The sequence below is a fragment of the Natrix helvetica genome, assembly GCF_964273705.1.
Source record: "Natrix helvetica genome assembly, chromosome: 1".
Taxonomy (NCBI): Eukaryota; Metazoa; Chordata; class Lepidosauria; order Squamata; family Natricidae; genus Natrix; species Natrix helvetica.
In genome coordinates this window covers 68,358,189-68,376,837 of record NC_138548.1, presented here as the reverse complement: position 1 = coordinate 68,376,837, position 18,649 = coordinate 68,358,189, and the positions used below count along the sequence as shown (strand labels likewise).

Below are 18,649 nucleotides of genomic sequence, written 5' to 3'. Positions count from 1 at the left end.
ACAAAACCTTTTTAGAACTTATTTGTACATAAGATGTTTGAAATCCATAAATCCTTTTTAAGCTTGCTTATTGTCATAGATGCTAATGGTATCCAAGATAATCAATGCCCTAGTTATCTAAAATTTGAAAAGAGATGTGAAATGTTTTTGGCTACTTCCTGGAAAGTAGGAAATTACACATTCCAGGGGACTAAAGGATATTCTCAGGTACATATTTAGGCATACCTGTTGACTCCAAGCAGGGCAAAACAATCTTGTACTGCCTTCTAGTAGTCAACATATAAAAACATCACACAGGATATAAACATAGACAAATTCTCCTCTTCATGGGATGGAATGAAGAGCAAGTCACGTAAAACCTCATAAAATAAGAGCACAACATAATGTAACATCTACATAACTCTGTCTAGACTGTATATAGCATTTTAAATACAGTTTACACAGAGCAAGCCAATTTGTTACTTGTATTTCCACAGTCAGAAGAAATTGCTCCTGATAATCTAATAGTAGCCAAAACAAAGAGAAAAAAAAACCTTCTATTTAAATTTTCACACTTGTTTTGTGGCAAAAGAGCAGGTCTTTATAATAATGTGCTTCATTCCATTTTAATATAATTTACAGGTGTTATAACAATTTTGGTTTTATTTATAGAATATGTTACATAGTAAAGATGCACCTTGTATTTCTAAAGCATACCTTATGGTTGCGTCCATGCTTATCCAGCAGGGAGATGATGGATTTTATATGGCCTTCATCTATCAAATTTAAAGCTTCTGGGCTTTCAATCAAGATACAGCGCAACACTTCTAAAATACCTGTTAGAATGCCAAGGACAAAGAGATTATTTTGAGTTTCAGGGGTAGAAACTATAACATATATGGTAATTATATAAGTATGGTAAGCCAGCTTGAGGAAAGCAAAATGACTTAGATGTGGATTTTTCTTTGACGGTATTTTTATCTGAGGACAGATAACAAATTAAGGGACAACTGAACTGGAAAGGAAGCTATCTTTAGAAACATAAATCCCTTAGCCCTAAAGCTAAATCTGGCAGCAGACTTTCATTCATTCTTAAGAGTTTCTGTTCAGTTTGTGTCTTGGTCTAAATTACAACAATATTTTTCTCCATACATTTACTTCAATAACATTTTTCTTATTAATTCAAGAAATGTGTTAATCTGTTTTACGAATCAGTAAAAACAGCTTTTATTTCAAAAGTTGTGGTAGAATTTAAATAGCATTGCACTGTAAATATCATGTTTTCCCCAAAATAAGACAGGGTCTTATTTTCTTTCGTCCCCCAAAATAAGCACTTGGCCTTATTTTCGGGAAGGTCTTATTATTTTTGAGATGCAGGAGGCAGTGAGTGTGGTCACCTCATGGCTGCTGCTGTGTTGCGATATTTTCGTGGAAGGCTTATTTTCAGGGGAGGGCTTATTTTAGCTCATGTGCTCAAAAGCTTATTATCTGGGGAGGTCTTATTTTCAGGGAAACAGGATACCTCAATGCATTATATCATTATAGGAATTAATGTGTCAGATAACTGTTCCTTGAAAACAGGATGGATAGTATGGGGAATTTTTGAATGAAAAACTATAATTAGAGTTAGCAGCCTTTTTTTAGGTTATGGAAAAGTAGACTAGTATATCTCACCTGAAGACGACTCTAGTCTGTCCAATTTACTAATCAACCAATCAAGATTATTGGAAAACTGGGCACAATTGTTTCTGTTACCACAAATAAGAGCAGCTGAAAGATAGATTTGGGATGATCAGTTAACTATAGATACAATTATTTTAGAATAAAAATAAAATATAAAATATGTCTCCATCAACTATATGTTGATATTCAGCATATATCCATTATATGCTTTTCTGTATATTCTAGATATAAAAGGAATATTGTTTACTGGTACCTTCACTAGGCATAATTGATTATTACTGTTCCAGTAGGCATTCAATATTTCTGACACTGGATAAACATTTGATACCATTAACCCATCATCTTCAGCTCTAAATTCATTGCTACATTGTTCTGGATTTAATCACACAAAACTATTTGTAAAAGTCATTAAAAACTCAGTGGCTTCCAATTATTGCTAGTTATAAATGTAAAACTCAATAAAACTTTTAATTCTGTAATCAATGAATAAAGAATGAATTTCAATACATGTACATTATTTTTAAAAAATGATCCAATCAAGAACTTATTTTTCTATACATTTGTACATCAGATCATATTTATTTATATAAGAATTTATTAATCAACTGAGTTTTTAAAAAGCACAATCAAATCTACAAATAAAATAGTTTGTTTTCAAAACTGTCTCTAACATTCATGAATTTCCACTGATGAAGAGTTGATACAGCTACAGAAAAGGCTAACAGTTCTTCGGTTCACCTATTAGAAGAAAAAAATATTATTCAGCAGTTTCTGAATCGCTAAAGTAGATGACAGCAAAAAATTCAGCAATCTTCAATAGGAAGAGATAAAAACAATGAGAGTTACCCACGTTTAATACATTTGTTAATTATTACTAAACTTCAGAAAGGAAATGGCAATAACAGTTACGAAAAATATGAAACTGAAAGAAGGCCATGTAAGAATGTGGCCTGGTATCTTTCTAATTTGTCTTCAAATTCTGTTTCTTCTCTGGGGTTGTTGTTGTTGTTATTATTATTATTATACGATTGTATCACAGCGGCCAGTTGATTCACCGGATTTGGCATTGATTACTAGTCGGGCCCCACCCAGGGGCCTAGGACGTCGTAACGTATTTTCGTAATATACGTGCAGAGCCAAGCAGTGCAGCTTTTTGCATTTGACTGATGGTGATTTTGTCAAGTTTTAACTGTTTTAAATGTAATTCCAGTGCTTTTGGAATAGCACCCAGTGTGCCGATTACCACTGGAATTACCACTGCTGGTTTGTGCCATAATCGTTGGATTTCAATTTTTAAGTCCTGGTATTTCGCGACTTTTTCATGTTCCTTCTCCTCAACCCTGCTATCACCTGGTATTGCGATATCTATGATTGTAACCTTCTTTTTCTCAACCAGTGTGATGTCTGGTGTGTTATGCGCTAGTATTTTGTCTGTTTGTATACGAAAATCCCACAGGATCTTGACCATCTGATTTTCGGTGACTTTTTCAGGCTTTTGTTGTTGTTGTTGTTGTTGTTGTTGTTATTATTATTATTATTATTATTATTATTATTATTATTATTATTATTAATTATTTTGCTGTACACACATACATTTCTGAATCATAAAAGGAAACCACATTTAGCACTGATGACATTACCTAGCTTGGTAATGAAACATCTGCAAGAAAACAACCAAGCTCAGAGAGCACCAATTCAACTCTGAACTACAAATATTCTCTTCTATCGAAAACTACATTTACAAATTTTAAAGTGCATTATTAAAATATTTTATTAACATAACCAGGACGTAAATTGCAATGTATCATCTAACAACATGTTGATTTAGTTTTAGTGTTGGTTTTAATGTCTTGTTCATTATGGGGGAAATTATTCAGCTCCTCTGATTTAGATTTAATTCAAAATTTTCTCCAAAATCTTATTGAACTCTGCATGACTTACTTCAACATATATTTGTTTACACGGTATAACTCACCTAATAACTTGTAAAGAAGATTCAGAATTTCTTTCCATGCTGCGCTATCTTCTTCTCTACCAACTCCTGTAAAATGAGCGGTACTGTAGTATACATTTAATCGATCAATACAGTTCAGAACCAATGCCAGCATCCCCTGCAAACACATAATTAGAAACACTCTTTGTATCTTCACGTATATATTCCTTTACATTTTAAACGTTTAAACAAGAAATTCAAATACAGTATTGAACTATAAAATATTAAGTATAATAAATTTTCTTCCCAGAAAGAAAATAACTAGTTGTACATTGGGAGAGGATAGATTTCAAAAATACAAAATCAGCCATTGTAACTATCATTTTGCTTAAAGCAGTCATCAAGACCTCATCTGGAGCAGGGTCATAGCATTAGAGAGAGGAAAGCTTTCATTCTTCCCCAGAAACACTTCCCCAATAGAAAATCATCCTGCTGCCTCCATTAGCAAATTGGATTGCTGCACACACCTACCCTGAAACTCAGTTTGGAAATCAACTATTGGTAGAATGTATGCAGTAATGAGAACATGGGTGGCAACTAGATTGTCTAATCACAATACTTCTATTTTGCACTGATTACACTGGTTGCCTTTTCAATTGCAAGTCCAATTAGGAGGCTAGTATTGACTTCCAAACCCTTTGCAAATGCTTTGCAATCCACTTATCCCTGTTATAACGTTCCTGTTCAAGGATTAGGTTCGCATCTGAAGCTCTGCTCTTTGTTTTATCAGAAATTACTCCACCAGGGGCAGGGCCTTTTCTTTTTCTTGGCTTCCCACCTCCAAAATCTTCTCCTTCGGAAATATTTTCTTGTTGATTCTTACATTAGATAACAGACTATGTCTTCCAGTCTTTGCAATCATTCATTTATGATATTTTTACCTATATTCTTTGGAATGATATTATTGCTCTTGTTACTTTTACAGATACATTTGTGGCTCTAAATGTATGTGTTTGTTGTTTTCTTCTGTATCATGTTATCATGCTTTATTTTTAATGTCTTTAAAAGATTAAATTTATATAATAATTTTGCTTAACGAATACTACAAACAGTAGAACGCAAATATGCTCTAAAGTATATGATGACTACTATTGATAATAAAATAGCAACAGCAATAAAGTGTGGATTGTGTGAAAAGATAATTATATAATTATAATAATAATGTATTAAATTTATATGCCACCCAACTGTCAGCAAAAATGACGAAAACCAGATGGGAACAAAGAACTATATCCACCCAGAACATCATTTTAAAATCAGTTTTAAAATTGTTAGTTATTTCTGTGAATTGCAAAGGAGAAGATTTAATCCCTCAGTCAGGAAACTCTACAGTTGATTTTATATAGAAAATCCCAAATTATATCTCATCGGCCAGCCCTTCTTTAAATAAAGGCTTACATATGATGCTTCATATTCCTCTAAGCCAGGGGTGTCAAACTTGCTTTCATTGAGGGCTGCATCAGGGTTGTGTTTTACCTCGGAGCCCAGGATGGGTGTGGCCAGGGAGGGCATGGCCAGCTCAACATCACCCATGTCAGGCACACCTGTAGTGGCCCAAGTGGTCTGCCAGCAAAAACGGGCTCCCAAGCTTTGTTTTTGGGTGCGATGGCTTCGTGCAACCCTTTGCCAGCAAAAATGGAGCTGCCCATGGCCCTCTTGAGCTGGCAGAGGCACCACTGGCTAGTCCATTGCTGTTTCCAGGGCAGCCCCACAGGCCAGATCTAAGCACCCTGTGGGCCAGATCTAAGCACCCTGTGGACCAGATCCGGCCCCCAGGCCTGGAGTTTGACACCCCTGATCTAAGCTATCAATTGTCTATGACAGCTCAGAAAAAAGAACTAGCATTCTGTGGAGCAAACAATCTGATCTTTTCAGAAAACCTGAAGCAAAATTGAACTCTGTTATGGACTAGGCCAGTGTTTTTTTTAACTTAGGTGATCCTTGTGACCCCTTCCCATTCCACAATTGTGGAATCATCTTCCCAAGGGTCCCGTTTGGATCTCACCTTTAAAAGGATTAAAATAACCAAGATTCTAAGACTTTGAGTTTTTCAGAGGATAATAATAATGGTTATTTAAAGCATCTTTGAAAGGCGAATCATATGTACACTTGACTATCGATCCCAACACCCGATTAAACGAAAACACTCTAAACATAGTCTTTTCTACCTCTTCTTTGAATAGATTTTGTCTATTTTTAAGGGAACGAAGTTTGTTTTGTTTATCCTCATGTTCTAGCTCTTCCTCTGGAGGTAGAAAATATGTAATTAAATCTTGGAGAGTCTGAACTACTTCTTCAATGGGAAGAGTGATGGGAGTTGTAACACTGTTGTTTCCACTGTGAATCAAAAGATAAAGCAAATAGTTATAAAAAAGAATACATTACTAGAATCAAAACAATAATCAGCATACAATTATTACTATTATATAGTTTGTCTTACACATAGAATATTTTGTATCACATGATCCATGGATGTAGAATTTTAAAAGCTGATAGAGTTGCATACAAAAGAGCAAAACTGGTCAATCTATGTCCTAAGAATATCATATGCATGTCTATATGATAATAAAAGTCATGGGGAAGGAAATGCTAACTTTGCAATATAGAGTGTCGTGAAATAGCAGTACTTGTTCCATAGGATGAAGAGAAGGAATATCACTCAAACAGGTTTTTTAAAAGTAACTTTCGTTCACGCAAACGTGTTATTACAGCCTATGCAAGAAAAAATCTCAGCCTGTGCAAGAAGAACGGCCCCAGTCTGAGTAGCACAATCAGTGTAACACAACCAATGCATATTTTTAAGGGGGGGAGGGGATTTTTCTGTCACTACATTCTAAAGTCTGAGAGTATGGTAAGAATGGAGAAGGAAGAGGTTAGAGAGGCTAGTCTAGAGCAGCATTTTCCAACCTGCTTCCTTGGGGTTATATATAGCCGTGCTGACCGGAATTCGGGGAGTGAGGAGTCCCCATACAGCTGGAGGACACCTATGGTAAATGTTGGAACAAACAATGGTCAGTGAAATCATCCTGCTAAAATAGCTTTGTAGGTTTTCTGTAGACTGAACTGCTGAAGACTCTTGATGATTAGCAAAGGTGATTTTCTAAGATATAGTGCAGGAATCCCCAACCCCTGGGCCACACAAGTGGTGGGCGAGTGCACGAAGCTTTATTTGCACATGCATGGGATTAGGCTGTGTGCACTTAAACCATCCCTTCTTCCTCTGTGGAGGCAAAAAGGTTGGGGACTGCTGGTGTAGTGAATATTTGAAAGACATTTGAAAAAACTGTTAATATCAAGATTAGGTTTTGGATCTCAATACACCATTATCTTCTGTCTGTGGAAGCATATTCATGTATCAAGATAATACAATACAATACAATACAATAGTAGAGTTGGAAGGGACCTTGGAGGTCTTCTAGTCCAACCCCCTGCCTAGGTAGGAAACCCTATACCGTTTCAGACAGATGGCTATCCAACATCTTCTTAAAGACTTCCAGTGTTGGGGCATTCACAACTTCTGGAGGCAAGCTGTTCCACTTATTAATTGTTCTAACTGTCAGGAAATTTCTCCTCAGTTCTAAATGTTTTCTCTCCTTGATTAATTGCCACCCATTGCTCCTTGTTCTACCCTCAGGTGCCTTGGAGAATAGTTTGACTCCCTCTTCTTTGTGGCAACCCCTGAGATATTGGAACACTGCTATCCTGTCTCCCCTAGTCCTTCTTTCTCTTAAGCTAAACATACCCAGTTCCTGCAACTTAAGAGAAAGAAGGACTAGGGGAGACATGATAGCAGTGTTCCAATATCTCAGGGGTTGCCACAAAGAAGAGGAACTCAAACTATAGATGATTTATTGTTAAAGAACTCTGCTGCAATTTTTTTGCAAATTTTATTTGATGTATTTAAAAAATAATCTTCAACAATAATAAATTATAGTCAATATCAACAGAATGTATTTCCATATAGATTCTGGTATGATTCAACTATAAATGTTATAAATGCTAATTATTAATTATTATATTAATAAATTATACCTTATAAACTGACTGAATAGTTTTGTGGTATTGAGAATAATTCTAGCAGCCTGGGATTCTTCGTGTTGACACCTTTGCAAGGAGAGTCCATCATCTGTGTGCCCTTCTTGGTGTAATATAACCTGAAATAAATAGTCAAAATAATATTTTAAAATACAATCATTTGTTTAGTGTGCATTTGAAGTTAAAATGGCACTGAAAAATATAACTTACGACTGATTTTCACACCTAGGAATATTGTAGCATTCCCATGATCAAGTGATCAAAATTCAGGCGCTTGGCAAATGGCTTGTGTTTGCACAGGTTCATGTGATCATAAAATGGGGTGCAACTCACTTTACAACTGCTGTGTTTAACAACAGAAAACTGGGGTTCAATTGTGACGGTAGGTCAAGGACTCCCTGTATGCTTCCAATTATGGTCTCAAATATTACTATGCATGCAGTTTGCTAATGATAGTGTGTGAGATTAGGAGGAATGTGCAATTTTAATTTGCTGATGTTCTTTTTAATTTCAGATAATATGTCCCAGCTGGATTTTAGATAATATGCTATAAGATGTAGCTGAGAAAAATAGCAAGAGCAGAAGCGTAGAACAGTGTATGTATATGGTTGACACATTATCTTGGGGAAAAAAATTAAGGACAGGCCTGAAAAAGGAGCAAATCTGAAAGTGCTTAAGAGCAAAAAAATGTTTACATTTATAACTTTACTTTAGAAAAGAAAATCATGAGCAAAACCAAGAAAAGGAAATGAATATGTTGATAAAAATAGCTAAAATCAAGCAGGATATACACGTTTGTTCTAAAAAGACGATACATTTCCATATTTTTTACATGAATGTGAAAGACTGTCCATTAAGTTGTACCATCTAACATGGTGAAGTGAAAGGACCAAAATGAAGGACGAAAGTGAGTTTTTGAAAAATGGAATCTAAAAGACAGCTTTCTGAAATAAAGGACCTAAGGTCATGGTAGCTATGTGGGAATAAAGCTACCGTCCTCCACTCTTTATGTGTTCTAATTTGTCAGGCTCCATTTTGCTGAGATATCCAAATGAACAATGTGGTATGAGCAATCTTTACAAACCAGGATGGATCTGTTATGTCCTATTCTACGATTAGACGATACCATTGAAATCATACTTCCCTGATTTAAAGTGGGGGGAAGTCACTTCTGTGAGATGGATGTCCACATAAATGTAATAAATAAATATATTAATAAGAAAGAAAGAAAGAAAGAAAGAAAGAAGGAAGGAAGGAAAGAAAGAAAATTAGTTTAACTAACCATGAAATGTTCTGCTACATCAGGCATGTCATGTAAAGGCATGCAGCTTGTTCCCTATATTCTTATACTTGATAAAGAGAATGAGAGTGTATCTCAGTTCAGCCCAAATAAGTTAGAGATGAAATTATAGAATTAATCCACGGGCTTTATAGAAATCAGAATGCTTTCCTGTTTCTCATATGAAAATAGGATATACCTGGGGAGTATTAAAAAGAATACAGGAGACCTGAATGCACAATTCACAATTACGCATATAAATCCAATAAAAACAAACAAACAAACAATTTGGAAAGTAAACTCCAGCACTGAAGAAAACAGAAGCACCTATTGTTAATGGGTCTTAAGAAAACTAATGCAATTCCTTGAGTCTATATGTCTCAATAAAAAGGACCAGTGTGGCAAACTAATTAATATCTATAATAGCTAGAACAGATGGTGCTGCCTGCCTATTTGTGTACACACACACACACACACACACACAAACACAAACACAAACACAAACACACATATACAGACAAACTGAGCCCAAGTGAGCAAAAAGCCTCATGCCCCAAAACTGTTCACGCTGCATCTTTCTAGGCAACACTGCAGACAATTAGATACTGTGCAATATTTTCTGGCTGTATGAGCTTCCGCACATCCACATATGCAAGTTATTCACAATCGCAGATGATGGAAAAAAAATACAAATTTTCCCTTTACCTTTCTTTTCAGTGGTCCTAAACGTGATGTTTTAGCATCCTGTGCTTTGTATGTCAGCCACAAAGTGCTAGCTACATGCTGCACAAAACAAACAGAATCACCGTACTTTATTTCTGGAAATCCCATGCCTTCTATATCACGTTTGTGAGCAGAATCCAGTTTTTCCTTTATGCAACAGGGGTGAAAAAGAAGAAAATTAGCAAATTATTAATAGCTGATAACAATGTGCAAATCAGAAAAAAATACCTTTTTTTGGCAGCACCAAAATTATATAGTTCTTAGCTCCATCAAAAATACCTAGATCGGTGTTTTATCGTATGCTAAGACCTCATTTAAGGTGATATGTAATTTTTGCACATTCAGACATGTGTTTATTGATGAGAGAAGTTTTTTTTATCATGCTGTCTAGGTTGTGCTTCTTAACATTTGGAATATGATTGTGTTTTTATTAACTATTGTTACCTCCTCCAGTCCTATATTTATTCTATATTTATACTATGTATATTTATTGTTCTATTGTTTTAATATGACTGTATACCGCCCCGAGTCTCTTCTGAGAGAGGGGCGGTCTAGAAATTGAATAAAGTTAAGTTAAGTTAACTTCAATTGTTAGTTGCCCTAAGTTATGCGCATAAGTGAAGAAAGGTAAGATACATAATTTTTTACTCCATGAACAATTTTTATATCAGGGATTGATAAAAACAATCACTGTGTACTTAGGTAGTTGTTCTGACCCCCCCTTCCTCCGTTGCCCACACAGTACACACACTCCGGAACAGTACAAGGGAACAAGGTTTATTACACCAACAGACAAGAGGCTTTGTGGCAGCAAGCCACCAAGACAGAACTCACAAAGACAGAACACACAAAAGCAGCAATCCAGCTTGCCAGGATCCCAGACTAGAGTTGCTGTCCAAAGTCCTTTGTTGATTGCTACGCAGAGCCTGTCCAGAGTCAACCCTTTTATAACCTAAAAAGGGCGTCTCCCAACAGCACCTGAGAGCTCTTTACTGCCTATAATTACGCCCACGCTCCTTGCGTTTGTGGGCGCGCCGGAAACGAGCATCCCGAAACGCCCTACTAAGTCCTGAGTCACTATCCTCTCCGCTGCTCCAAGGCAGGGCAACGGGAGTCCTCCTCCTCTCGCTCTCACCGCTGCTCCATGCCTCTGGCGCCACCTGGTGGCCGACCAGACTCTCGGATTCCTGCTCAGCCTCCGAATCCTGTCCAGGATCGCACATCTCTTCTGTAGCTGACTCGTATGGAGTATCACTCTCGGAGTCTGGTGACAGCGGCACCGGCTGGGCCACAACACTATCCCTCACCGCAGGGCCCTTCCCCCGGGCCTGACGCTCGGGATGCGGTCGAGAGGGAAATTGTCCATGATAGGCCCGCACCAAAGCTGGAGCATGCACAGCCGTCGCATCGGTCCAGGACCCCCCGTCCGAGTCCTCGTCCGCCCAGTCGACCAAATACTGGAACCGACCCTTGACCCATCTCGAGTCACGGATCCGGGTCACTCTGTGCGATGGCCGTGCGTGCACGTCAGGCGACGACGGCAGGGGTGAAGAGGGACGTCGGAGAGGACAATCCGACCGCTCAGGGATCAGGAGCGAGCGATGGAACACCGGGTGTACTCGCATCGAGCGCGGGAGGGTCAGGCGATAGGCCACCGGATTGATAACGGCCTCCACAGGGAACGGCCCCAGATACCGGTGGTCCAACTTCCTCGTAGGCCGGTGGGACGGAAGATGCCGCGTGGACAACCACACGCGATCACCCACGGCCAATTCCGGCACCGCATGGCGAGACCTGTCCGCCACCCGCTTGTAATCCTCCTTCGCCTGATTCAAGTAGCGGCGCACCATCTGGTGAACCGCCTGAAGCTCAGAGAGGAAATCCTGCGCTGCGGGGACCGGAGAGTCCACGGGGGTGAGAGGGAAAAAACGAGGTTGGTACCCGACGTTCGCCATGAAAGGCGTCGTCCGTGTGGAGGAGTGCTGCAAGTTGTTGAACGCAAACTCCGCCACGGCGAGGTACTCCGCCCAATTGTTCTGCTGCTGGTTCACGAAGCAGCGCAGATATTGTTCCAGAATCCCAATCACCTTCTCCGTCCCTCCATCGGTTTCGGGATGGTGCGCCGAGGACAGACAAACTTGAACGTCAAGAGCGGCCATCAGCCCTTTCCAGAACTGGGCCGTGAATTGTGTACCACGATCGGAGATGACCCGGTCAGGTAGGCCGTGCAGCCGGAACACGTGCTGGATGAACATGCGGGCAGTGGCGCGGGCTGTCGGCAATCTCCGGCAGGGGATGAAATGCGCCATCTTGGTGAGCATGTCCACCACCACTAGGACCGTAGTGAAACCGGACGACGGAGGCAGTTCCGTCAAGAAGTCCATGGACACGGCTCCCCAGGGTCTGTCCGGGGTCGGCAATGGCTGTAGCAAGCCTGGAGGAGCTCCCGTCGCTGATATGGCCTGTCGACACTGCACACATGATGTGACGTACGTCTGCACGTCGTGTCGCAGGCGAGGCCACCAAAACGTACGGGAAACCAGGTGCAAAGTTTTGAACAGGCCAAAGTGTCCCGCTGCCGGAGTGTCATGACATTGGGAGAGAACCAATCCACGGAGCGGTCCTGCAGGCACGTAGAGCCGATCCCGATACCTCAAAAGGTCCTCGTCAAAGGTCCACGGGGATGTCGGCCCTACCTCTGCCCGCCGTTGTTCCACCCACTCGTCGTTTCGCTGCGAATTCCGTATCAACGACCGTAAATCCACGGGTTCCTGGATTGCAGCGAAGGACTCGACGGGTAGGACTGTCCGGGGGGGCAGGGAGTCAGCAGGGTCTGAGTACTCCGGCTTTCTAGATAGGGCATCCGCCCTCTGGTTCAAGGCACTGGGGATATACGTGACCTTGAAGTGGAACCGGGCAAAAAACAGAGACCACCGGATCTGGCGCTGATTGAGCTTCCGCGCTGTTGTCAAAAACTCCAGATTCCGATGGTCTGTCCGGACTTCGACCTGATGCCTGGCCCCCTCCAGGTGATGTCGCCAGGCTTCGAACGCCGCCTTGATAGCCAGCAACTCCTTCTCCCAGATGGTATAATTGCGCTCGGAAGGATTGAGTTTCCGAGAGTAATAGGCGCAAGGGAAAAGGGTGCCATCAGGGGCGTGAGCCTGCAATAACACCGCCCCCACCGCGATGTCGGACGCATCCACCTCGACTACAAAGGGGCGATGGGGATCAGGGTGTTTCAAGATCGGCTCCTTTGTAAAAGCGCGCTTCAAGGCCACGAACGCTTGTTGTTCCGTGGACCCCCAGTGAAACGGCACTTTCTTTTGCAGGAGTCGAGTGAGGGGCGCGGTCAAGAAAGCAAAGCCGGGGATGAAGGACCGGTAGTAGTTGGCAAACCCGAGGAGTCTCTGAACGTCTTTCATCCGTCGAGGAGATTGCCAACTTCGTAATGCCTCCACCTTGCCTGGCTCCATCGCAATTCCTTCAGGGGATATACGGTGCCCCAGGAACTCGATGGTGGTCTGCCAGAACTGACACTTCTCCAGCTTGGCAAACAAGCGATGCTTTCGAAGGCGCTGCAAGACCTGACGCAAGTGCTGTTGATGATCCTTCCGGGACGTAGAGTAGATCAAGATGTCGTCCAGGTAGATGACGACAAACTGATCCAAAAGGTCCCGAAAGATATCGTTCATAAAATGTTGGAAGACAGCTGGGGCATTGGTCAACCCGAACGGCATGACCGTATACTCAAAATGTCCGTATCGGGTGCCAAAGGCTGTCTTCCATTCGTCCCCCGCCCTGACTCGGACCAGATTGTAAGCTCCACGTAAGTCCAGTTTTGTAAACACCACGGCCTCCCGGAGCCGCTCCAACAACTCGGGAATCAGAGGCAACGGGTAGCGATTACGGATCGTGATGGCGTTCAAGCGCCGGTAATCGCAACAAAGTCTTAGATCCCCGGTCTTCTTTTTGACGAACAAAACCGGGGCAGACAAGGGCGAAGACGAAGGCCGGATAAAACCACGGGCCAGGTTCTTGTCAAGGAAGTCCTGCAATGCGGCCAACTCCGGTTCAGACATGGAGTATAGGCGGCCCGTCGGGAGTTTCGCATCAGGTACCAGGTCAATGGGACAGTCGTAAGGCCGGTGCGGTGGCAGTTGATCCGCCTCCTGCTCGCTAAACACGTCCGCGAACTCCGCTAAATCCGGCGGCACTGTCACCTCGGCCGAACTGGGCACCTGAGCCGCGCAAACATGACGGGTATGGTCCACGCATTGCAAGGATGGGAACGAGATGCGGTTCTGCGACCAGTGGATCTGGGGATCGTGCGCCCACAGCCAAGCCAAGCCCAACACCACGGGGAAATGCAGACCCGAAGCCACGTAAAATTGAATGGCCTCCTCATGCTCCCCGAGGATCAGGCACAAAGGCTGTGTGGCGTTCTTGATGGGCCCAGACAGAAGCACCCAGCCGTCAATGGTCTCCACTCGCATCGGAGGGTCTACCGGGCCCAGAGGGACATGATATTTCGTGACAAACGCTGCATCCATAAAATTCGTGGTAGCCCCGGAATCGACCAAGGCATGGGCTGGTATTCCCTGCGGACTACCCGACAAGAGAATGTGCGCTGCAAGAATCAGATGTCGTGGAGGCCCCTCCGCCTCTGTTCCAGCCTGTGCCCGACCCGAAGTCTCCCTCAGATCGGGCTTTCCCCGTTTCCCGAGACGGAGGTCCGTCGTTGAGGGGGGGCCGTAGACCGTGCAGCCCCTCTACCTCCCTTCTTGGGGCAACCCGTAGCCAGATGTCCCGGATCCCCACAGTAAAAACACAACCCCCCTGCACGCCGTCTCTCCATCTCCGTGCGTGACAAGCGGGGTCTGGCTGCACCCAACTCCATGGGCTCCTCTCGTGGGACAGGAGTCTCTCGTGGAACTGGCACTCTCAGCACCTCCCGGGACGCTCGGCGAGGCCTCCGCCTCTGCAGCCGGCCGTCAATCCGGAGGCATAGATGAACCAACGCGTCAAACGTTGGAGGCCTGTCCACTCTCACCAGCTCATCCTGCAGGTCCTCTGACAGGCCATCCTGAAAAGCATCCATAAGGGCTGGCTCATTCCACTCAGAGTCCTGACTGAGCAGCCGAAACTCGGTAATGTAGTCCAGTAAAGAACCACGCCCTTGGTGCAACTCTTTCAGGAGTCTGGTGGCTGTTTCTCCTTTGATGGGGTCTTCGAACGTCAGCCGAAGATGAGTGCAAAAACCATTGAAGTCATCCAGCAGGGGGCTCGGCTGAGTCAGCAAAGGCGTAGCCCACCGTGCTGCTGTGCCTGAGAGCAAGCTTATCACAAAGCCCACCTTCGTCTGGTCGGTGGGAAAGTCCTCCGCTCTCAAGGCAATGAACAACCGGCATTGGCCCAGGAACGCCGGGAAAAGTTTCGGACTGCCATCAAACTTATCCGGCATGGCCACTGGGCATTTCCTTCGTTGCTGCTGGGGGGGTGGGGGGTTGGCAGGAGCAGACAGCTGTGCAACCTGCGCTGTTAGCAAGGCAAGTTGCTGTGCGAAGAGAGCATTCTCCGCCTGAAGTTGCTCCATCATAGCTGAATGGAGATACGTTTGGGGTAGCAATCAATCTGTTCTGACCCCCCCTTCCTCCGTTGCCCACACAGTACACACACTCCGGAACAGTACAAGGGAACAAGGTTTATTACACCAACAGACAAGAGGCTTTGTGGCAGCAAGCCACCAAGACAGAACTCACAAAGACAGAACACACAAAAGCAGCAATCCAGCTTGCCAGGATCTCAGACTAGAGTTGCTGTCCAAAGTCCTTTGTTGATTGCTACGCAGAGCCTGTCCAGAGTCAACCCTTTTATAACCTAAAAAGGGCGTCTCCCAACAGCACCTGAGAGCTCTTTACTGCCTATAATTACGCCCACGCTCCTTGCGTTTGTGGGCGCGCTGGAAACGAGCATCCCGAAACGCCCTACTAAGTCCTGAGTCACTATCCTCTCCGCTGCTCCAAGGCAGGGCAACGGGAGTCCTCCTCCTCTCGCTCTCACCGCTGCTCCATGCCTCTGGCGCCACCTGGTGGCCGACCAGACTCTAGGATTCCTGCTCAGCCTCCGAATCCTGTCCAGGATCGCACATCTCTTCTGTAGCTGACTCGTATGGAGTATCACTCTCGGAGTCTGGTGACAGCGGCACCGGCTGGGCCACAACAGGTAGTTATGACTTTGTGATAAACCACTCTAGAATTCAACAGCAACAACCCTTCCTCTCTCTGGAGGTCATGGAAGAGGTTACTGTAGTCCTCGACTTACAACCACAATTAGCCAACATTTCTGTTGTTAAGTGAGACAGTTGTTTAGTGAATGTTGTCCCATTTTACAACTTTTATCGTCACAGTTGTTAAGTGAATCATTGCAATTGTTAAAACACAGTTATTAATTGAATCTTGTTTCCGGATTGACTTTGCTTATCAGCACATTGAAAAACGTGATCATATGACCCCAGGACACTGCAACATCATAAATACGACTGTTGCCAAGCATCCAAAGTTTGATCATGTGACCTTGGGGGCAACAGTCTCAACAGCGAGAAGTGGGAAAAATGGTAATCAGTCGTTTATTTCAGTACCGCTGTAACTTCAAACAATCACTAATTGAACCGCTGTAAGTCGAGGACTATACCTATATCTTTGGAACATCAATTTCTCAGTTGCATTGAAATCAACTGCTGCAACCAGCAAGGCAAAGTTGAACTATCACTTTCCCATCTTTTGTCTATTCCAGGCATACAAGTAGAATTACTTTCTCCCAATTACATGTCCTATTTTCATATTTTACACTTGTGGATTATGGCTGTCAAATTTCAGTGTCAATTTAAATATATATAGATAATTCTGACATAACATAAAGTGGAATTTCAATTTACTCCTTATGGAAGCTGTTATTCTGTCAATAGCAGAGAAAAAATATGTCACTTCTCAGTTCTCAGAGATGGAGAACTGCTATATGAAATAAAGAGTACAACTCTACCTAGTCTATCTAGAAGCAGACAATATTCAACAATGAATTCTAGGTATTCAGCTTTAGGGAATATTAACAATAAGGAAAAATAAATTCCTCTGCAAAAAATAGTGTTTTGCAACTTGAATGTTCACATTCTAGTCAGCTTTTTCAATCTCATAAATACAAAACGAATATTTTTTTCACATTCTCAGTACATAGTGTATGTTTCTATCACTTAATATATAGTACTCTCAGTTCTTTGCTGATGAGTTTTATTAAGTGTATTTGAAAATACAAAAAGTTCAGTTAAAAAGGGATGTTAGAATGCGGAAGAAAGGTATCTATAGATTAAATTAAGAAAGCAGAGAAATGGAAAATGCTGTTACATCTTTACTGTTGCTGGCTGCTGCTTTTAAGTTGAATAGTAAGCAAGAAAAATATCCTGACAATGATTTCTCGTATATATTATTTCAATCCAGAAAAAAGATTATGTAGAGAAGTCAACTTTAGTGTAGTATATTTTAAAGAAGAATGCATATACTTCTGAATGTTTGTCAAGATCATTTATTTACATTTAGTCATAAAGTATGTATTGATTCCTAGCAATTGCCTGCAGCATTTTGGAAACAGCTTACCATTGGTTTCTTTTTGGGCTGAAGAGAATGACTGCCCCACAAACACTCAGATGTCATCATGGCTAAGGCAGGACTAAAAATCATGGTGCACCAATTCTAGCCTGATACCTTTAATCATTGTATCAAACAGGCACTCTATACAAATGTTTAGATTCACTGAATTGGTCAAATGGAATTATAATTTCTCAGCAATGTCTTATTTCCTATAGTACAATATATTCAGCATTAACTGTGAGGGAAGGGACAAACGAAGACAAGAACAAGGTAAAGCTTGTAGTTAGCGTGATTGCTATCCATGTGTTCAATTATGATATCCTTATGTCCCAATAAACATTTCAAGGAGCTTTGGTATGGTGCAGCTTATAACCTCTTCCCATCCTTTTCTGATTTCATTACTGATTTCTTGTTTTTGTTCAAATAAATAAATAAAATAAGCAGTCATCACTTAGAAATGAGATCCAATAGAAAAGCACCATAAAAATGACCAATGCTTATTATGATTGAATGTAACATATTTTTTTGCACACTTACAAAAATGTAGATGTGACCAGATTCGACTGGAAGTTCTCCAGCTGAAGAAACGAGGGGGTGTGAGCTCTGAAGGGTCTCACATGAACTCTGTCTGACAAACCAATTCTGAGATACTTTTTGGATCAGACCCCCCCTCCCCGTGGGGGGGGGGGTGGAATGAAGAAGGAGCAGCATCTCATCAGACCCAGAGGCAACAGGTCCCTCGCAGGTCGGAGATTTGCCCTCTGAATCGGAATAGGGGCGGCAACATGGCTGCACAAGAAGCTGGCTTCCAGCCAAAGCAACTGAACAGGAGCGTGAGGTCAAGATCAAAGACTGATAAGAAGATTCATTTAACCCACAGTCATAAATCAAAACTTGGAAAAGGCAAAGAATTTTGAGAGCACAAATAATATTAATAGACAGATCTGGATTTTGGCAAAAGGAAAGAAAGAAAGGGAAAATGGAGGGTTGAAACACTAGCCCCCCCCCCCAAAAAAAAAACACCATTTGTTTGAAAAAATTTGAACAGAAAGGGAGAAAGCAGAGAATTGACAAACCCACTCAAATACAAACTCTAAATTGGGTTTTGGATTTGAAATAGAAGCCAAACATTCTGAGATGATTTACTTCATCCAAATTTCTTCTAATTAATATAACTTAAGCAACTCCAATTAATGAGAGGTGGAATGCAACAAGGGAGAAAAATCAAGGAAAAAGCACTATTTTCTCATTGACAACTGATAACCTAATCTTGCCTGTACGGGAGATTCAATTAACCAACTGCCATAAATCAGA

General features: G+C 42.0%; 1 protein-coding gene across 1 annotated transcript in view; it reads right to left on the bottom strand.

The window, feature by feature from the left end:
- Nucleotides 1-18,649, bottom strand: part of RYR3 (ryanodine receptor 3) — a 334,068-nt gene that overhangs the window by 225,270 nt on the left and 90,149 nt on the right. Inside the window, exons 11-16 of the mRNA XM_081937281.1 lie at nt 9,675-9,839; nt 7,688-7,809; nt 5,824-5,992; nt 3,638-3,773; nt 1,654-1,749; nt 697-815 (exon numbers count right to left, since the gene is read on the bottom strand). Of these exons, the coding sequence (XP_081793407.1) occupies nt 697-815; nt 1,654-1,749; nt 3,638-3,773; nt 5,824-5,992; nt 7,688-7,809; nt 9,675-9,839 (807 nt within the window). The remainder of the gene's footprint in view (nt 1-696; nt 816-1,653; nt 1,750-3,637; nt 3,774-5,823; nt 5,993-7,687; nt 7,810-9,674; nt 9,840-18,649) is intronic.